General features: G+C 38.2%; 1 protein-coding gene across 1 annotated transcript; it reads right to left on the reverse strand.

Annotated features, from left to right (window-relative positions):
• Nucleotides 1-368: 368 nt before the first annotated feature.
• Nucleotides 369-14,341, reverse strand: LOC145780353 (homeobox protein Hox-A5-like). The gene is made up of 2 exons (XM_082592053.1): nucleotides 13,631-14,341; nucleotides 369-1,353 (listed from the first exon to the last, which is right to left on the reverse strand). Exons 1-2 carry the CDS (start codon nucleotides 14,286-14,288, stop codon nucleotides 758-760), a joined length of 1,254 nt encoding a protein of 417 aa, XP_082448179.1. The 5' UTR covers nucleotides 14,289-14,341; the 3' UTR covers nucleotides 369-757.
• Between the last annotated feature and the right edge of the window lie 7,438 nt (nucleotides 14,342-21,779).

The raw sequence follows: 21,779 nt of genomic DNA on the forward strand, positions 1-21,779 counted from the left end.
TTAACTCAGCATTGAAAATAAGCCATCAAGCAATTATCAATTTCTCAAATAGCACTTTTGTCGTTTGACAGTTAGGAAGAGGCGTAGAATAGAATTTTTTAAGATTTTGAATGTGAAAAGTATCGCTTCGGTTTATTGCATAACATGCCTTGCAGCTGGGTCAAAGACGAGCTAACTTTTGAAGATCTCAAAAGAAACAGATTTTCGGCAATAACTAGGTTGTTTATTTTACAAGAAACGTTTAACAAATCCTTCTAGTACAAAGAACAACAACAATTCAATGTTTCATCAGATGAAACGTCAGCAGCCAATCAGTTTTCGTTTCAATATGATGTCATAATCAAACAAATATTAGTGTTATCTGAAACAAACGCGGTTTATGTTGTTTAGTCTTTTGATAAATCACAGAGTTAGTTTTATGTCTGACGACGTTGCAGTAGTAAGTTACAAACAATGTTAACAAGGCTTCAAAGATACAAGTCAGCAGCTGTGTTCGTGGCACAACAAGCCACATGACAGCCTTGGGTAGTGAATTGGAATATGGAAGCTTTCACAAAAATGCTGTATTTTCATAATAATTTTATGAAAAGATTAAACAAATCACAAATTGTCTAAAGCGCTAGTTCTTCCAGCGGCAATATTAAACTGTGTAATTATCCACGTCTGCAAACGAGAGCGCATCTTTTGGGCGTAACTGCATTGTGTATAACAAGTACAAGAAATAAAAAAGTATGCTGGACAATTTTCCAGACAACAGTTACATTTCTCCTGGGCTTTGATGAATAATTGAAGATGACGTCACTTGTGGCAAGCTGATGTCATCAAGCGTTGACGTCACACCATGCGCGTCGTCACTTCCCGAAAGCATCGGCTTGATATCGATGTCAGGAATGTAGCTATTCGGTGACGTCATATTGTATAGATAAGACATGGTTGAGGAATGTTGTGATCTATCGCCATCTTGCGGTTCATCAATAGATGAAGAGCTGTGCGGTAGATGGCCTATTTGATCATATCCAGATACCTCATCAAGTGGAGTGAGGTTTTGTAACGAGCTTGCTCCTGCAGGAGATTCGATGCCATGTCCACTGTTGTCAGAAGCTTCCCCTTCAGCGTCATCCTCTTCAACAGCTCTATTGTTCGAGTCCATTCCTTTCTTTGTCGCTTTTCGTTCTTTGGCTCGTCTGTTCTGGAACCAAATCTTTACTTGTCTTTCGCTCAACATTAGTTGGGCGGCAAGCTCAGACTTTCTTCGAATTGTGATGTAACGACTAAAACGAAATTCCTTCTCTAATTCAAGTCTCTGGTGATCGGAGTACACAACTCGGTATTTGTCTTTCGTGCGCGTTTTGCCTGCAAAGAAACATGAAACTATTTAACAGTGCTCTCATATGGATCTAATTATTAATTAAAAGCTTTTAAATGAAAATTATTAATAAAAGCTACAAAACCTTTCGCCGCCATCAGATTTGGCCAATAATTAAACGAATAATTGCCGCGGCACTGACATTGATTAAAACCGAGCTTCCACGCCATTACGCGAGCTCGTTCGCTGATTCTCATTTATTTTTCATCTCTGATCGTCTCCATCGAGCCGCGTCAAGCTCGTAAAAGAGTTTACGATCGCCTTGGTGGTCATCCGCCATTCAGATATTCTAATGACGCCGTTTATGATCTTGCAACAATTGCTGCTGCCAGATCGGGCGCTCCCACTACCCCCGCAGCGATGACCGCTTTCACTAATTAACTGAGATCATTTCTATCCTTAAAATAGCTTGGTATCCATAGAAACAACATGTTCCATGCGGAACATCACATTTGCAAAAATGTAATTTGTGCATCATGTTCAACACGAGAGAAGTTTTCAAGCCACTTAAAATCATTTATTTTTTGCTTTTTTGTTGAGTAAAAAGTTCTGCTGGGAACCTGTGATTCAATAATGAGTTTTGTATCAAGATTGCACAAAAGCAATTTATAACTTTATTCAACTAAACCTCATTTAAAAACATTTTGTCACTTTTATCACATCATTTACGCTAGAACTTTTATTTAGTAACACTCATTTAATGGTTGCAATGTTACTTTTTATGACATCGTTTGAATGGAGATTCTTTAATAGAGGATCACCGTTTCCCTAGGACCGCTAAAATGTAAATGTTCGGTTGTGCTTTTTTGTAACATAGCGATGCTATTGTATACTTTATATTCTATTGAAGAATACATAATCTGGCAAAAAATTAACTCTAGCTTCAAATATAACTACTGGAATGTTTTTAGGGTGGGTTCAACCTGACTCTATGAATCTAAACGTACATTTGTATTTTTAACTTATTCTTGATTTTCACATTTTCGTGTTTGTCCTTTGGGTTTTTTTGTTCGTAAGTTTTGCCACCAAGTCAAAAAGAAACGAAAGAAACAGTGTAAGGAAGGTTGCTTGAAAATTCAGCTCTTTTTCTTCGACAGGCACATATCTTGTGCAAGCTTGTTTTCGTGACGACAATGCATTACTTTTAGTTTCTAGGTGTTATATCCATTCTAGTATCGTATTCGTGTACTAATGCAGATGTTGCAAACACGTAACTTACACCAAACATCTTTAGGAGTTATTCAAGACGTAACATTGCGATTTCATGATATATTTCAGTTAAGAATCCTTGCTTGAATAGTTTGGGAAATTGACTTTTCGATAAGCCACTCACACCAAACGACGAAGCAAAACTGAAATTTTTCCAAAATCGATTAAGCTTCTAGCCTTTCAGCGTCTTTACAGGGTCTTCCAGACAAAATATGTTCGTAACTAATTGATTGGATTGAAAGCAGAATGGTAAGCAGCCAATGTCAATTTCTTCATCCCCATCATCGATCCCCAATCCATCTACCTGCTCTTGCCAATGCAAGCGTGGGTGCGCCTCTATCGCTTTCGCACGGCTTAGTGCTTTTCCGTTCAATCGTTTAATGCCGCCGAAAGAGGGTTCGAAGCAAAAGACTTTTTACTTAGGAAATTTAATATAAAAATACCGTTAAAAGTGGAGAGGTTTTGTTCGTATAGAATTTGCTTGAGTAATTGAAGCGATAACATTCCTGTTTGGAGCAAAACAGCTGCATGCGTCCTGGGATGGAACTTTGTTGTCCTTCAAAGCACAAACATCTCAGTTTCAAACGCGTCAAGTGAAATGTCATGCTCGCTATAGTGACGAGCGCCTGCGAGTACCAGAAATCATAGCAATTCAAAGGCAATCTCCTCATGAGAGTAATGCAACATTGCATACGGCCCACAGAGTGTGCCAACAAGAAACCATTGGGCTAAAAGTTGTTTAAACAATTCCCAAACAAACTGTGCGAGAAAATCGATGTAATTGTGAGAGTTACAAAATATCTTCTTCTCTATCACACAATCACACATTATCCACCAACCACTCACATAACTCTTGCAATGACTGCAGACTGTTCCATGGAAGTCGCCATACTCGAGTTTCCCCCTGCATAACTGCTATGATGTTTTGAGTGGAAATAGAACCTCCATCGAGATTGTACTACTGTGTACAGTATGCCGTTCTCAACAACTCGGCAATGAAGTTGCTGTTTACTTTGGGCTTTATTGCGTTCAACGCATGGGAGGGTACCTTGATTTTCAAGGGCGCATTGCCGCACGAGTCCACATAATTATAACTTCACGCGAGGACCTCACAACCAAAATTTTGCCAGTCGCCAGCGCTGGACACTCTCGTAGCACAATCTCGACGGAGGTTCAGATCCCTTCACTCAAAGATGTACGCAATTATTCAAGTTCGATTCCCGCTCAAGACAACATAGATATGCACCACTGATGATCTCAAACTAAGGTGACACTCAAATATGGCGTCTTCCATTTTTGTTTGATCGGGGCCTTCACGGAATTTATTTAGAGGTTTTTGTTTTTGAAAAACCCCAGTCCAACAGTGGATAAACTGTGGCTCGCCGACATATTTTTGTGCCTCTTCTAACCCAAATTAAGAAACTGTTGTTACCTCATAGCTTGAAAGTTTACATCAGACACAGCTCAAACGGTTTCAAGTTTCTAAAACAAAGTCAAAGTTTTTCAAAAAGACATGATATTAAAAGCATTCTGCCATTTTCCTGGTGTCAGAATGAGAACAAATTATGCTTTCCTGAAAAGTCCAGACCATTAAATTGGAAAAATACAAAAATAAATTACAAACACTATTGAAGAAGTTCGCATTCAGATATGCAGGAGCTAAAGCGATGTTTTCAATATGTGGTCAGTGATATTGTTAGCCAACTGTTTGTTACAAACACGTCTGCTGTAGAAATGGAATTAAAAATTTATAGTCAATCGTAAAGACTCGTCTCCGCAAAAAGGATTGTACAAGCAAAACCAAGCTGATAGGAGGCCACAGTTCAGGTCTGGTACCACGACGAACAAATAAAGGAAAACTGCAAAAATATAATCGACTCCATGCCCAAGCGAGTTTTACAGGTGATAGACAATAAAGGTGGTCACACTTGGTATTAAAATGTGAAAAGATAATAAAAAGTTATGCAAATAAACGAATATATCGATTAAAATAAAATTGTTATTGTTTAAAATGTTTCAGTCAATGAATATGCACCAAGCCAAGGTGTATATATTAAGTTGATACATCGTTAACTATTATTGTTAATCCTCATTCACATCTTTCCATGGATAAGGAGCAAGAGTTTGTCGATGCAGATGTTTGTCACTTCATAGAAATAGGTGCCGACAGATCTAAAGAACTGACGTCGGCTAATCGAAGTTAAACGAGGAGTGAACACATTAAAATGTCAGTTATCAAACCATACATTGGTTTGTTAATGAGGACTACACAAGGATCAAGCATCGAATCGAGAACAATCAGCAGCTTACAGGGAGCCTGTAGTCTAACGACTGTTTTACGGACTGAAATTCTTTTCTTTGAGTGACTTTTTACCCTCCAACTTTGTACAACCTTTGGCATCTTGATTTTCAAATAATTTACATTTTTCTTATCTTAAAAACTTGTCAATAATCAAGAACTTCATCGCAAAATAACAACACGATGATAGAAGCAATCTCTCCAAACACCAGCCGGATTGGCCGTGATACAGTTCAAGTACTGCGGAATGAATGCAGCTAAGTCAAAAAGATAAAATAATAACAAAAATAATACTTTGTTTCAAAATGTTTCCAAGCGACCGCTGATTGTTACGCAAACAATGATTGGTTGCTTTCGAGGAAACATTTGTATTGTCATGTCCACTTTCAAACGTATCATAAGTGGTGGAAAGAACCAAAGAGACAACCGCATGCTCTCGGATGGTGTCGAACTGGCAACCTTTCGAGCAACCTTCAGTTATTACTGCTCGGCCATGCAGCTGAGATATGAAGCGATATATGGGAAGAAATCTCATCTTCAATGCACTTCATTCTGGGAAGTCAATTTACCGCCATTTTGTTTGCGAAGAACTGTGAAAACATTGACTTGTCGTTCCACAATGATTTACAACCCGAGTCAGCAATGCAGCTTGCAAAGGTTGCTAGCAAACGAAAATAAGGGCAACGGCAGTGCAGGAATTTTAACAGCAGTTTGAGCAACAAGTTTGCTGCCACCAACATAGACATTGGTAGCCTACATAGACATCAAAGAACGTCGACTCATCTCACTGATAGGAATCACGAATATATTGTCATTTATTTAGTGTTCACTTATCTTCACTGTTTTTAGCCGTAAAACTTGTAAATATTTTAATCTGCGGTTTCATGCATTGAATTTTTGAAATTTTCCTGCAGGTTGTTCAACCTTTGTAAAGTTGTTCCGCAGGTCAAAAATAGTTGGACCACGATGTATTAAAGCATTGCAACCAGGAGACTACTCAGGTGGGCTATGGAACAAATCTATTTAAACCATCGATTTACATTCAAGCCGTAAAGCATGAAACATCAATCAATAACCCTACTAGGTGTTCAGCTCACTCTCTTCACCATTCTTCCATTTCTTAAAGTGCTTCGCATCTTAGCTTGCGCAGAATAGGTACCCTTACTTAAATCCTCGAACCTTTCATTGGCACCCGTGTACGCTCAATCATTCACCAATTCCTCCTAAAGATGCCAACTAAGCTTCGGAGAGGACGGTCCACTATGGATTAAAGTATCTTCTTGAAGCAGGATATGAAAGATTACTTCCAGGTTGCAAAATAGCCTATGTTGTACTTCTATATCTCACAGCTGCTCACTGTGGTGCCACGACCTCCACTTGCAAGCTGCTTTGTATCTTTCCAGACATGTGGCGATAGAGATAACAGACGCTTCATCCTCACACCGGTAATTCGCGCAAAGTACACCGAAACGCCTGAAAAATTGTGTCTGTCTACACAGGAATTGATCTTGGCTCCATTTCCTTCTACATCACGACTTACCATCAAGCACAGTTGTAACAAATGCTTATGCGATGTAACTCGTCGTGGTGAAACTTTGTGAGGTTATCTGAGAGATGTTGTTTGCCAGAGTAATAATATATTTTCAATTAATCTCCAGAAATGGCGATTAAAACTCAACGAAAACTTTAAGCTGAATGGAAAACCAATGTTGTCTACCCCAGGAAAAACATTTGGGTATAGCAGTAGTTGAAATAGTACTAAGCTGGATTACAGGCGTGGATGCTCCCTTCAAGTTTTTGAAAGGCGACACAAAGATACTGGAAGATTGTCGTTGAAAGACAGGATGAAAGTTTATAAATTTTCCAGCATTCAAGCTCTTTGGTTCTCTCACTGGTGGCAAGTGATATTTAAAATTGATTGCATTCAATCACGTTGCTGCTGGTGGAAGTCATCATGGAAGCAGGGGCGTTGACAGGGGGGTCTAGGTGGTACTTTTGGACCCGGGCCCGGATTTAAAAGATTCTCCACGACTTCAAACATTATCAAGATCTTACTATAATCAGATCTAAACGAATTGCGACCAGAGGTTAAAACAGCCACTTCAGCCGTCAGATGGTAAAGTACCGGGCCCCCTTCCGGGTATAGCCTAGTGATTTCCCTAACCACGATTTTTTTTTCAAAAACACGAAATATTTTTCTTCACCCACTCTTTAATTCTGAATATATATATTTTTTGGTGGTAATCACTTCTAGCTACTTGCATCTACAATTCATAGCCGTAGGAGATGGGGGGCAGTCGCTCCCCCGCTGAAAAAAAATGTTGCAAATTTGGGCAAAAAATGTCCAGTTATTTGGGCAAATCAATCTTACCACAATGTTTCGACGCCTCACCTGTTTAGAAACTTTACATAATTGTTGAAATTTATGAGATACATTTATATTTTCATTTATATTTATGAATGTAAATGTATTATCACCGACTTTGAAAACTGTTGCATGTGGTATTGCAATCTGGGCAGAATGATAAGTTTTGATTCGACAACTGCAAAATAGAACTGTAAAAAGCACAGTTGGGAAACAGAGGTAAGCTTATTACTGATATTCACTAACATGTAGGCTGCATTTCTTCATGGGTAAGATTTAAAAGCCTACTGGTTACTGGTAACTTTATGCAATTTTTTGTTTTTTCTCAATATCCTACTAATGTAGTTGATTATAAAAATCATTTGGGCAAAAATGTCTAGTTATTTGGACAAATCAATTCTTACCATAAGTTTTCAACATTCTACCAGTTTAGTAACTTTATAGTGTTGCATTTTGTATAAAAAAACATTTTGCTTTGAATGTAAAACAGAGTATCGATAATTTTGAAAACTTTTATAGGCTATTTGGTAAATTTGGGCAGAATGTTAAGTTTCGATTCAGTATTTGCAGAAAATAATGCTTCGACAAGCTGAGATAAGCTTATTACAGATGTTTTTGATTGATTGATTGAATCTTTATCCTCGGACTGGGAAAGCTTCTTGCAGAGCTTAATCCTGGCAGTTTCGCATACTTGTAGAGGCTTTAAATCACTGACGCAGGCCCGGTCACCGAGATTGACAGAGTGAAGTTTCCGATTGTTGAAGTCTTGTTGCTGGGGAACTATTCCATCCATTAGATGCCGCTGAATGGAGAGCAGTCCTTAACGTGCGTTGCTCAAGCGCACACCCCGAGAGTCGAACCAGCGCCGCTTGATCTTGAAGCTTCTTCGTTCCAGAAGTGACGCGCTAACCAATTGAGCTATCGGGGCGGTTCATTAGAATATCATCACACCAGCCTACATTTCTTCATTAGTAGAATTTTGAAACCTTGCTGGGTTCTGGTGAGCTTATGCAGTTTTTGTTTTTTCTCTATATTCCAGTAATGTAGTTGTTTGTAAAAATATTTGGGTAAAAATATCCATTTATTGGATAAGTCAATTTTACCATGAGTTATGCTATGCTCGCAAAACTTAACTTAAATACTACAAAGATAGCTTATCAGTTTTAGATATAGTCTAACAAAATAAGCATTTGTTATAAACTTTAATAATCAACAGTTGTGAGGCCACATATACACCACTTTTGTGAGCATTGATCCCGGCCACTAACTATAGTTATGTACAAAGTGAAAAAGTATATTAAATGAAAACAACTTGTGAATTTTCCTGTATTTAATTTCATGTTTTTGTGAGCTATGGTTTAACTGTTTTCAGCATTGAATTTTTTTGTATAAACTGCTGTTTGTCTTTGCCAGTCCCAAGGTTGATATGCTCAGCTATTTACTATCTATGACACAGTATTAGAGCAACAACAATCAAATATAAAGACACATGTTATGTTATTTTGTCATCCAATTCATGCAGTTAATATATCAGGCAATGTAAACAGTGCTATTTTTGTGTCATGTTTTGGTAATGTCTGTATTTTGTGACAACGATTGAGTTTGAAGTTATTATCTGGGAGTGATTTTTCTTCAGTGCTTGTGATTTGAGTAGGCTTAGCTGCTTCATTGTGAAGTAAGATTATCTTTGTAATGATCTTCTGAAAAAACATTGACCATTGACTATAACTATTTCATTGTAATATAATATCAATATTTTTGGTATCAAAATTAGTTTTGTTCGAAAGTGGAAGTTTGATGCACATATTATTGAGTGGCGTAGCGGTCAGTGGGGGGGGGGGGGGGTTAATGGTGAACTGTCCAATTCTTTTCAGGCTGTAGGAATTGAAGCAGCATGGATTAAGTAATGTTACTGGTTTGATAAGTAAACGGATTGTCATTTTAGTTTTTTTCAATGCAAATGTACCAATATTGAATCTTTGGACTATTTTTGAATTGAAAAGATTGAGCTACTTTTGGTCAAGCCTTTTATTGAAGTTGGGCTGGAGATTTTCATATAATCTGGTGACATGAATATTCAGCAATTATTGTTATCCAGTTATTGGTGAAGTTTCAGTTCAAATTTTTTTGAATCCAGTTAGGCTTAATATACTGAATATTTTTTTATGATACACAAGAATGTTATAATTTGATGGTTTATTTAAATGGGACACAGACGGGTCTATGAAAGTAGATTAAAGTAAGTTCAGCCTTGTTTTGCTGCTGTATATACATTTTTTTTTGTATGTGTTTCGTACACGGCCAAGTTGATGACTCTCAGAGATTGTGAGTAATTTAGTATTTTTGAAAATATATACGCAAAGACAAAATTTGGGCAAATTATGTTCGCCCCCCCCCCCCCCCCCCCCCAATGTTTTACTCTTCTGCGGCTACTCTACTTTACAAAAAATTAATTTTAGCGGAAAACTTCAACAAGTTTAAACATACTGACGAAGATCGTGATTGAGAGCAAGGATTTTGCGGTTTATGGAGAAATCCCTAATGCGTAATTGGCTGCACAGTTGGGGAAGTTCGTGGGTACAACAAATCTTTGAGAATATATAAATGATATTCCTCTTAATTTTCTACTTTGAACGGCATGTGTCATCCTCATTTTAACAGCACATCAACAAACGTTTCTACACCTGATACTATTATATTCATAACATTGTCGATGAAGGGGGCCGGAAAACAAATGGGTACCGGGCCCGAGAAATCCTGTCAACGGCCCTGCATAGAAGTCATCGAGAGAGCATGCAACAAGTACAATCGACACAAGTCTGTTGTTTTACAGACGACATTTTCACAACAACATTGCAAGTTTCTTTTGTCAAGGAATCTCTAAGTACATCTCACTCGCCAACACTCCAGCATCGGATTACACAGTTCAGCTATAGACACAATGCTATGTACACGTAGGAACCATAGGTCATATACCTTCAGCTATCGGCGAGTGTACATGGAGGAACAAACTGCTAATCACATCATCAAATGCACAATTCACCTCAGACGATGATTCTGATCTATGTGAAGAACTACAGTATAATCATTGAATACTTGTGAGTTTACCATCAAAGGACGTGGTTTTCCTTCAAAAATCAACTGTTTCTAAAATCTAAAAGAATCGAGTTTGGTGCATATAAGTCGGTATGATGACAGAAATCAAAAGAATATGCTATAAGTTCGTCTAGTTTCCGGATTTTCTGGAGAGATTCTGGGACTTAAAAATCATCCCAGGCTGGGTAAAAAGTACCCCATGTACCCAAATTGAATGTCATTGATCACCAGCAAACCGCCAGTATATTTGACCTACCGTAGGTATTTAGCGTTCCTTGGACATAAGAATCCACGGTATTGTGATTGCTTTTTCGTATTTTAACATCGCATTTCATTTTCTAGACGTCAATCCATGATATTCGTCTCTAATTAATCGCTGGCATCAAATGTTAGATGCTTGTCACTTTCAGCCGAAAACAAATGTTAATTACTTACCAAGTGGGAAAAAACAAATACAAGGATTACGTCATAAAGATGAAAGACCCTGCCGCGTAAACGTACGCGATAGAGCGCATGAAGGCCGTCGGTTATATTCCGATGATTAGTAAGCGTATTGGATTGAGATTTTTCATACCTTCCCTTTGTTTGTGGAAGTTAATGCAAATGGCCGAATCAATGTGAAAATAAAGCTCTCGGCTGCGACAATTTTCTCAGTGATCGTGATATTTATTGGATAAATTATGAAGCAGAGACGTTCATGCCAACAACTTTCATTAAGTCACAAAGTTACACATGAATGTGAGCTCCATACTACAAAGTAAACAAAGTTGTTGCAAATAAATGTTGACCAATTGGTGAGACCCAAGTCGCATAAGAAAAGCTGGGATGAAACGTTATTTCAAACAAGCAAATTATTTTATCGATCCGAGATAGTTTGACAAAACCAATCAATTACCAAACGACGTTGAACACGGAAAGATGCTTGACCACCAAACTAAAAGACTACAGCGCACAAAGATTTTAAACCGTTGATAGAGTAGTTCTTGAACGAGAAGGCGCCACCTCGTTGATAACGTGTGCACTCATTTTCGCTCCTTAACAAAATTCCAATTAACCAGAAAACATAACTACCAAGTCAATGGAATATTTCACTTTATTAGCAAGTGGTGGCACTAAGATGCAACCGAGATAGACGAACTTTTGCTGTAGAAATAGTTCAAGTCGGTAGCATGACAGTTTTATAAACAATTTTAAAACGGCAGCAAAAACAAACATCTTCTTGAATAAACGTTTGCTTTGTGAAGCGCTTAGAGCAGTGGTTCCCAAACTTTTTTGAGCGCGACCCAAATCTGAGTTTGTTGAACATCTCACGACCCAAGACACAGGCAACCTGTATAAACATATTTACCACCCCACTGTTTTTTCAATCTTTGCCTGTTATAATCAAGACACAGACAACCAGTTGAAGGGTGGTCTACTGTAGCTCCTCTTGCTCAGAGTCTAAGTAAAAGTGCTAGATTTGTTGCTGAGTCAAACCGGCTTGGCTCCAGTGCCTCTTCTCGGTGCTTAAAAATACGCTCATTTTTTTTTCATGCGTCGGATGTCTCTTCAACTTGTTCTTCTTTAAGGATTCGTTTGACAACATTTTACAACAGCCTACATAGCGGCTTGCCAGCAGTAGGCTACCTGGGTCGCAGATAAAAATGAACTTTAAATTTAAAAAAATAGTTGAGAAATCTTAATTTGTCAACTTAAAGAATAATTTACGTGTACTGTGATTTATTGAAGGAAGTGACTTGAATGGCGGTAAAACTGCTTACCATAATTGATTTTGATAAGAGAAGCCGAATAAAAGCGTGTGATGCTCAATAGAAGAAAAAAAAGTTTATTTATAAACTAATTTACAACAGTCCGATTTTGGCAGATCGTCTCTGCACGACCCATTTTCTGACCTTTCGCGACCCATGTTTGGGTCGCGACCCATAGTTTGGGAACCACTGGCTTAGAGCAATGCATTTCTAGGTTGGATACAGCGCTACGTAAAAACACATCAAAGCATAATGATACATTTTTCTCGGCAGCCGATTGTAGCAAGAGTTGATAGCGGTAGACAGAGAAAGGTGTTTCGTCCATGAGGCTATGGGTTCTGTTTTTTTTTTAAGTACAAAGAAATCAATAAGACACCGTGCTGGTGTTCTGCCTTATTCAAATGACCTACGTAGGCTACTTAACTCAGAAACAGTGTAATAGTGATATTCCCTGGAATGGTCTACTCCAGTGCTTATCAATCCGTCCTATTACAAGACTCACATTCGACTTGCAATTGCGCCCTCTGTCGATGTGAATTATCGCAGCAAAATCACAATAAAATAATAAAATGTGAATACAAGTAAATTAATCTGGACAATACAAAAGCATAAGAACATACGTAACTGAAATGAGAACGGAAAACTTGAGCTTACTCAGATTATCGCCCTATTCGATGTGAATCGAGTAGGAACTTGATCAAAAACGTTCACCCAGCACATCATCCATAGAGTCGGCAAGTCTTGTTAATTACAAATGTTTTTGTTAATTACAATATTACGTTCGGCCCCATGGATACAAGTATGAAGCAGTGATGGTGATTGTGACGAAACGTTGTGACAATGAAAAGTATCACCTGGTTTGATAGTGGAAAGTTTGGTTTGATACAGAAAAAAAAACAAGTATGCTGTCCTTAAAAGTTTTCCTATCCCTCGTGAATTAGCCTACGGCTCGGAGGGTAAAAAAAACTTGTCTACTCCGCGCTACTGTGTATTCTGTACCAAACATTTTTCCATCTTATTTGGTCTTAAATATTATTTATGTAATTACAAACTAGAGAAGAAAAACAAAAATTATATTCTCTTGTACGCACGGTGTAGGCTGCTAAAAAAATCTTGGTTGGAAACTTCCTAACTGGGTTTAGACGTTTCACCGTATCATATGTTGGATGAATTGTACCATGGCTATGCTGAGAATAAAATCTATCAGAATGAAAAGAATATTTTAAAGCTTTAAAGCCATCGGAAGTTTTGTTTTGAGCTAAAACCCAAAATGGCGGAATTGACATGAAAAATATAAAATCATAAAATAAACTTTTCTGCAGCAGTTGACGAACAGGCTATAAATACAATAAACGTATTAATTTGTTCCCAGTAAGTTAAAAAATCATCATTTATCGCAATATTGGAGATGATGACACAGAAAATGGCAGCAGCTATGCTGGTCATGCTTAAGTAGCGCCGACGGTCCTACAAAGGTGAAGTATACCAGTTTTAGCGAACAAACAAAATTATTTAAACTCAATCTACTACAAACGAACAAAGCTTACCTTGAGGGGCTTGGGGGTTTTGGTAGGCGTTTTTGTTGATCCATTCATAGGGTCGACGTTGAGTCGACATTGGCACAGGGTGCATCGAGGGAAGCTGTAGCGATCCCGGTACGTTCACATCCGGGCCACCTGTGAAACATTCTATCCCGGATAGTGGGCCTTGGCTTGAAACCGGACTGACCGGACGACTGACCAGCGAAGGCCGACCAACGTGGCTTGAAAGGGGGTAGGAAGAAGGTGTAGAAAGGGGACCTGCACTGTGATGGCCGGGATATTGTTGATTGATTGGTTCCCATGCATTGCTTAGGACGGGGGGGAGAGGGTTACCGGAATAAATGGTCGGACTTGCCCAACTTGGTTGTGAACTTCCTGGTTCAGAATGGCAGTGGGGGTTGACGCCCGACACAAAGAACTGTGATGAATATTCGTGTCCCAGTCCAGATCGCGAGTATGATGCTTCACTAGTATTTGGGGTCTGCGGCATGCCGATGTCCCCAGTTTGATAAGATGGAGCTGGTGGGATCTTGTGCTGATAACCGGATTGGAAGAATCCGCTGGAGGAAGAGGACTGATCGGGGTCCGAGTGAAGGTTTCTGTACATCGATGACGTGGATAAGGGATGGCCAATACTTTGTTCATCAACAGTGCAGCATAACATGGTGGGGAGGATGCTCGGCTGATGGGAGGCCCGTGTCTCTGGCCAGGTGTGAACGAGGGTTTTGATTATTACTTATACACAATTGTAGTAAGAAAATTAACCCTACTCTGAAATATAATGCAAAGGCGTTACAACAACGACTTCAAATCCTCGCATGAAAACAACAGTTTGTGATTGATTGTTTGGTGTACATTTGTTTTACTGCAACAATCTAGCTTCAATAAACATTTGCGGACTTACATTGCAAAGTTTTTGATTCTTTAAAGAAAATATTTCACAATTTTTCATAACGCACACAGGTTGCATTTTTCAATTTTTAAAAATAGTTTGATCCTCATAAAATAAACAAACTATTTGCTTGTGATCAACAAAAACTTTTTTATGACTTCACACACAAGGACCTGAACACCTCAATTTTTATACATGTAGCCTACATGGCCAAATATTTATAACTATTTAACCGAAAGTAGTATTCAACAAGCAAGACTTGAAGTTAGCAGTATTTCGATGCAACCACTTTGAAGAGACTAGCAGGCTGATATTGTCGCCAACCTTTCAGTGGTGACAACATTTATATAGCGCCACATCCACAATGCAGATTATGCGACCATGATGAGAAAACAACTCATTCAATGATGTTAAGCAAAATTTAATGTTTTCAAGCGAATTTTGAGCACATGCAAGTTTTCTGTTTCCTTTATAAACATAGACAACCAACTGGCAAACAGGTATTGTGAATAACGCACTATAGTAGCCATTTTGAGCGAAAGTGGATTTTGTTCATTGACTGGTGAAGGACATACTCAACAAGATTAAATAAGCAATAACTCAATAACTTAACAAAATACAAACATTTATTCAAGCAATAGCAAACCAGGGTGGGCTGTACAAAGTGAGGAATGGCAGTTTGAATAGAGAGCAACTCCAACACAAGATAGTGAAAACATTTTTTTGATAAAACGAACAAACATTTTACTCCATAAAAAAGCTCTTAAAATAAAATAAAACTGCTTTTTTAGAAAAACAGTTTAATACTTTTTGATTTCGTGTGTTGTTAGGCTGAATTAGGCAAACCTTCGAAAACGTGGCACAAAGTAACATTGCATTTCTCTGTAGCCGAGTGTAGCGATTTTATTCGCTACATGTTTTCTATTTGTGGAGATTTTGTGGCTTTCGTATTTGCTTGGAGTCGACAAGTGACGTTTTTTATAATTAAACTAAAGCAAACATTTACGCTGAATAGTCAAAACTTTTTTGTTTCACACTCCAATCTAGAGTAGGCTACATAAATGGGTTGTTTCTTACAAAGAAAAACTTTGAAATGTTTCTTTTCGAAACAAAATTTAAGAATTTTGTTCTGTATTAACTAAAAAAAACTTTCTTCAAACAACTCTGGTTGTGAAACCAGAATAAAGTGCAAATAGACCACGCAAACTTTTAGAAACCGATCGTTAGTTGTATTTGCAGGGGAAACTTTCCCTTCATTTGAACGTGCTCGGCTCTGCACTCTTTAGACCTGTGAAATTGTTTACATGTTTTAACGTTCTTTGAAACAAACTATGCCACTTCTTTACCAGGTCTGCTTTCTATCTCGTTCAATACACTGTGATGCCATGCGCTACAAAAGTTGTCGCCACCTAGAACAGTAATCTTGTCACCAGGGTTGTTGTGGGGATAATTTGGGCCCACAACAATGTGAGGGCTGAGCCCCAAAACAAGACACTTGCAATAAAAAATAAAAACAAGTCATTTCTAAACAAACTGGAAACCACTAGCAAGTCCATTAAGAAAACTGTACATGGTAGTGAGTTGTATGTCACCAACCGCATTAGGACTTGAACAAAAACGCAGCGTATTCAGCATTTCTGGACTCCCAAACCTCTTTTGGGTGTCCTGTTAACGCTATTACTGCCGCTGGTGTTCTAATCATGATCACACCCATTTGGGCTCTGCCGGAACGTTCACGTCAAAATGTTGCGCTACGTCGATTCTCTCGTTGTTGCAAAACGTAAAATAGCAATTTTTAAAGCAGGCTACTGTACTTGACTACTACATCATATCATACAGTAAATACTTTTATTTATGATTCCAAGAGGAAACTTGGAGCGCTCTTTGAACTTGTAAAGGATCGATAAGTTTTAACATCTCGGCTAACTTGGTTGCTTGCAGTGGCATAGACCATGGACTTCTAAATAGTAAAATCTGGACTGGAAACGCAGTGGGCAACAGTAGGCCAAACAGTTGGTACAACAGTTGGCCAACAGTGGGCCAACAGGGTTAGTTACTTGGCTGTTGGCCCATTGTTGGCCAACTGTTGTACCAATTGTTTGGCCTATTGTTGCCCACTGCATTTCCAGTCCAGATTCTACTATTTAGAAGTCCATGCATAGACGCTACATATCCGACAGGAATGCAGAATTAATGGTCGTTGTTACTATAAACTCAGACTTTCCTTGTGGCGAGGTTTACCTGACAAATGCGCAATATAACAGCAATTTTTTGTCAAAACATCACTTGAATCAAGCATCTTTTTGTTAGAGAATACCTCAAGCAATATCAGCGTGAAGGATCAAGTATCTCTGCCATGTACCAACTAGAAACATTCATGACTATGAAGGATCCCAAAAGAAAGTTTGGAACAACTCATTTCAAGCAAGCGCATGTAGGTCTGATCCTTTCGGCTTTAAGTTTTTTAGTCAATTTTAGTGACATTTTATAACTTGGGAGGAATCCTTTACAATAAAACAGCCACTTCCATGCAAAAAAAAAAAAAAAAAATCATACAAAACCTTCATGATAAACTTCGAAAATGACTCCAGTTTGTTGAAAGATATTTCCACATATTAGCGTCGCCGCGCGAGTTCAACTTAAAATGAAAGTTACCACTTGCAAAACATTTTTTCGGTTCAAGAGTTGAAAATAAAGTTCAAATTATTCTCAAATCTGTTTTTGTTATTAAAGCTAAACATTTAAAGATACGTTATCAGGCATCTAACTTTTGTTGCTTATGACGACACGATCTTTATAAAATCAACTGAGACGCATAAAATAATTAAGAAATCTGAATTAGTTTTATTTAGAAAAAAATATTTATTAAAAATTCATTTTAAGTTAGTTAAGCCTTCTACGTTCTGTGTTCAATGAAGTCTCCACAATCGCACAGTTCAACATAAGCCTGGTTGTTTGCAAACATAAAAATAAAGATTTTGTTTATTTGTGATCAACTCTTGATAAAAGATTGCTTTCATTGACGTCATGAAGTAACTCAAAATAATATCAAAGGTTTCCAACATTATTTTTCTATAATAGTTACACCACAATCCATTAAAGCTTTATACAATTCATTTGGGCTTGCAACAAATATGGCAAAGAACTGCAAGTTGTCAACATTTATTATAAGGAAGTAAACTCTTATATTTGGTTTGCTCTCAATGATTCTGATTTAAATCACTTTCCTCCTATCTGAGTCAAAATCGTCTAACTGAACTGCCTATGATATATACAACGATGTCGAACCTCAAGCGATTTGTCCCCGTGCACTTTGGCGAGATTATTTTAATGGGTTCTCTCTATCGCTGACCCCCACGATAGCGTTCTGACAGCGATAAATCTTTGGTAATTGGCCGAATACACACCTAGCTGCAATTACTACACGTCTCCGTGCACCTTCCCAGAGCGAGCCGCGTCACTAAATCATCGTCTCTGTGACCTCACAATTGCTATGATGCTTCCACACTACAATAAACTAAATATGTGAAAATATTTCTGTTTTTCGAAAGTTCAACGAAAAAATTATTTTTGCGTCACATTTTCCTGCAGTCGACCATCCATGAGCGTTGCATTGATGTACTGACAAATTGTGTAACTTTGTGACAATCGCTTCGTATTTCGTTGTTACTCGTCTTTGGCCGCTCGCATTGAAGGACTTCGGTAACCCGACGCTTCGTTGTGGAGATCCGTAATAAAATGGCGGAAGGCTGTCAGCAGTCGGGAACAATGAGACCGATGGAACGTCTCCTGCTTCTGCCTGGACTTGGAAATATCTCACAAAAGTATCAAGTCATTCACATACAGTCCTCGCCGGACCTCACTCTGCATGTCCACTCAGCAATCTTTTTTGGTCATGTTTTCTAACAAAGAAATGTTGCTTCTATTATATCATTTTAATAGAATCTATGCAAAACAGCTTATTATTTAAGTGGCGAGAGTTTCAGATCTACCAATCACCGAATCACTACCTGGTTAGGTTCTAAGTAGCTGAGAAAAAAATCGCGTTTACGTGATAGCAATTATTAACTTTTTATGGCGTCATCTTTAATCGATTAGTCGCTATTTGCCTTTAAATAGCCCATTCCAAACGTTTCAAGTAATTTTTGTATTTGACATGTCACTTTGCTGTCTCCGAATGAAGCTTCTGCCTCAAATCTTTCAAACTAGTCTCGGAAAAAGGTGGGTTGCGATTATTATCACACCCAGGCTATCCTGACCTAGCTGCCTGCTGGATGGGACAAACCACAAAATTGTTGGTGAAGCTCAACAGGGCACAGTCTCAACAACTGGAAGGTTAAGTCAACATTGATATGTACACACTTTCTACTGATCGCCTTGTTCCTTGGAAAGCCGCTTTGATCTCACAATTCTAAAACAAAGAAACAATGACGAGTGTGATGTCACACACTCATTAATCACATGACCGATACCAACGTCTTGCAGTAATTTTGCATGAAAATAGTTTCTTGGCCGTATCGTTGTTGTCAGGGGCCGGGTGGAATAGAGATTGCCTGAGCCATCTTTATGATGGGCCAGTGAGCCTGTTTGCTTTTTTGACGCTATGAATTTATTAAAAGTTGCAAATTGCAGTTTTAACAAAACATTTTGGAAAAATATAAAGTCAAGATTTTTCGAAGAACGGGGAATAAAATTGAACATAACTAAAAATAAAGAAACTGCCAGAACTCACTTAGTCTTTCAACGTCACTTTAAGATATGGGTGTTAAGAAAATCTTTTGCAAAACAAAATAAAATTCTTCATTGAGGCAAGAAACGAAAGCAAGGCAAAGAAAATTTAGGCTCAAACAAAATTTCATCCAATATCAATTTTTTATCATATTTCGGTGAGAATAGCCTTCCATTCGGAAACTTCGAAGAGACACACTTGTTAACGAAAACTGACGTCTTTCTGACCTGGCGTATAAACTATCCCGTGCCATACCTTGAATCGCTGCAGTCTGCAAATGTATCAGCTACTTCTTCTTTCACTGTTGTACGTGATTTCAAGCATTGACTGCCCCTTGTTTGAAAAGTTTTCAAGATTCTCGGCCTTTTGCTGTGTATTAAGTGTATGCAATTATTAAAATATCGATCTTCCACAAAACCTGCAACCTCATTTTGATAAACTGCGCTAACCATAACAACTGCCATATCGTGAACAACTTAAACACCGCAGTAGAAGCTGCACCGAATGGCAGCTTTTCACAACAAATATCGAATTGTCACTCGGCTACGGACACTTCCATATTCCACACTTGTCATGACGTAGGTGTGATGTCATCGCATGCGAAGTGAGGGCTTGGGAAAGTTTGAGGTGAAAGTCACGTGATAACCCTTGCAATGGAAATGTTTTGTTTCCATTACAATATTCATCAAAAGTGAAACGTATTTGATTGGTCAACAGCAACTTACTTTGATCTTTTTGCTTTGCACAATTCTTGCTTCTGCGCGTTTGGATTAAACTTCTTCATCCTAACAGAAGATGACGCTTTCTCCGGAATAGGTTGGATTTAGTGATGACGCCACATCTTCATGAATATGCCTGGGCGTTTCCTTTTTTTACGATCTCCTATCTGTGCCCCCCGGGTTGTTCCCATAGGGATTGCGTTGGATCGATGGAACGTAGATGGAAATGATTGTGCTACATCCATCACGCATTGTTGCAGAATAATCACAGGAGAAGCAACTCGTGAGATTATTTTGAAACAATGTCATGTGCGGCGAGCTTTGATCTCGCGACCTACAGAACGATACCACGATGCAACAAAGGATATAAAGGAATGATTCTTGAACCAGGAAACGCCAACTGCTGTGATGTCATCAGAAACGAAACAAAGACCATCTTGTAGGAAGCGCTCAGTCGTGAGAAAGTATTGATCTGTAGAAGTGACGTAACAACAGCTTAATTGTGACGCAAATACGCGTACCTGATGACTTCATAATTAGTTGAAAAAAACCAGCAAGGTACGTCATCGATCAAGCAAAGTCCGGTGGAAAGTCAAGACAAAGTGTCATCTAGTCAAAAATAATTGCGACGGAGATGCGATAAATGATTCATTTCCAAGAAAATCCTTCAAACAGTCCTTGAAAATGTTCAACCATGAATTGCAAATAGTTGAGGCAAGAGGACCCGACCTCTGGTTTCTGATCACAAACATTTGGTCACCGGATCTGTTTATCCGCTGCAGTTTGAAGCGGTATGCCGTGCTCAGCAAATCAGCCTAAATTTTTGTTAAGAAATGTCTAAAATCGTACAAAAATCATTCTAATTAATTAACTTGATGAATATGTGACTATTGACCGCAATAACTCAGCGCAGTAAACCAGCATTCTAACCCAGTTTGTTTTGATATCATTCACGCATGGCTGCACACGAAAAGAGTTTATGACTTGACCATATCTGCAATGTGATTAGGGTATAGTAATTTTAACTTACGTCACTGTAATATAAAAAGAGAGAAGATGAAGTGACGTGGAATCAGCTGATTGGTTAACCAGCTTGTTTAATGGGGTTACTTCATTGCAATCACATGCGGGGCTCAAGAACAGCTGATCTCTAATGCAAACTGTTGTTCTTTGAAGTTTCAAGCCTCTGATCAATGATTGCTTGCATGACCTTTTCCCGTAATAACGACCATTGATTGCGTCAAAACAAAGGGAATTGTTTATGTTGTCACCAATTGTTTACATTATAAGCGAACAAAAGCTATATTAAAAGAAGAAGTGACTTTTTGTTTTAATTGAACATCAAAACACTCTTTAAATAGACAGAACGTTAAATGTAAAACAGTTTCACATGTTTTTGAAATCTCAAAAAACATGAAGTCAGCCAGCAGTTTTGCAAATATTTCTCTGATCCATGGTCTGATGAAGTTAACATTCCATGGATAAACAAGCATGATGTCCTTAAACACAATTAGGATTGTTTCCCAGAGTAACCTTGGATATTTGGAAGTAAATAAGTAATTTATTCAAAGGATTGTCTTCGATTAGTGGAACCTCCCTTGTTGGAGGAAAATGTCCAACATTTTCAAAGGAATTTTATTTAAAATAAATAGATTTTCCAACGAAGAATGCTTCAAACTATATTCACTTAATCTCTTCCAACAAATTGTCGGGTTAAATGTTATTTGATTGTATTCCAACGTTGCGGTGACGTCTCCTATGTGCTTGTGGCATTTCACGCCATTGTGACACCATAGCAGAGAAGAAAGATATTCC

This window comes from Aplidium turbinatum, chromosome 11, assembly GCF_918807975.1.
Source record: "Aplidium turbinatum chromosome 11, kaAplTurb1.1, whole genome shotgun sequence".
Lineage (NCBI taxonomy): Eukaryota > Metazoa > Chordata > Ascidiacea > Aplousobranchia > Polyclinidae > Aplidium > Aplidium turbinatum.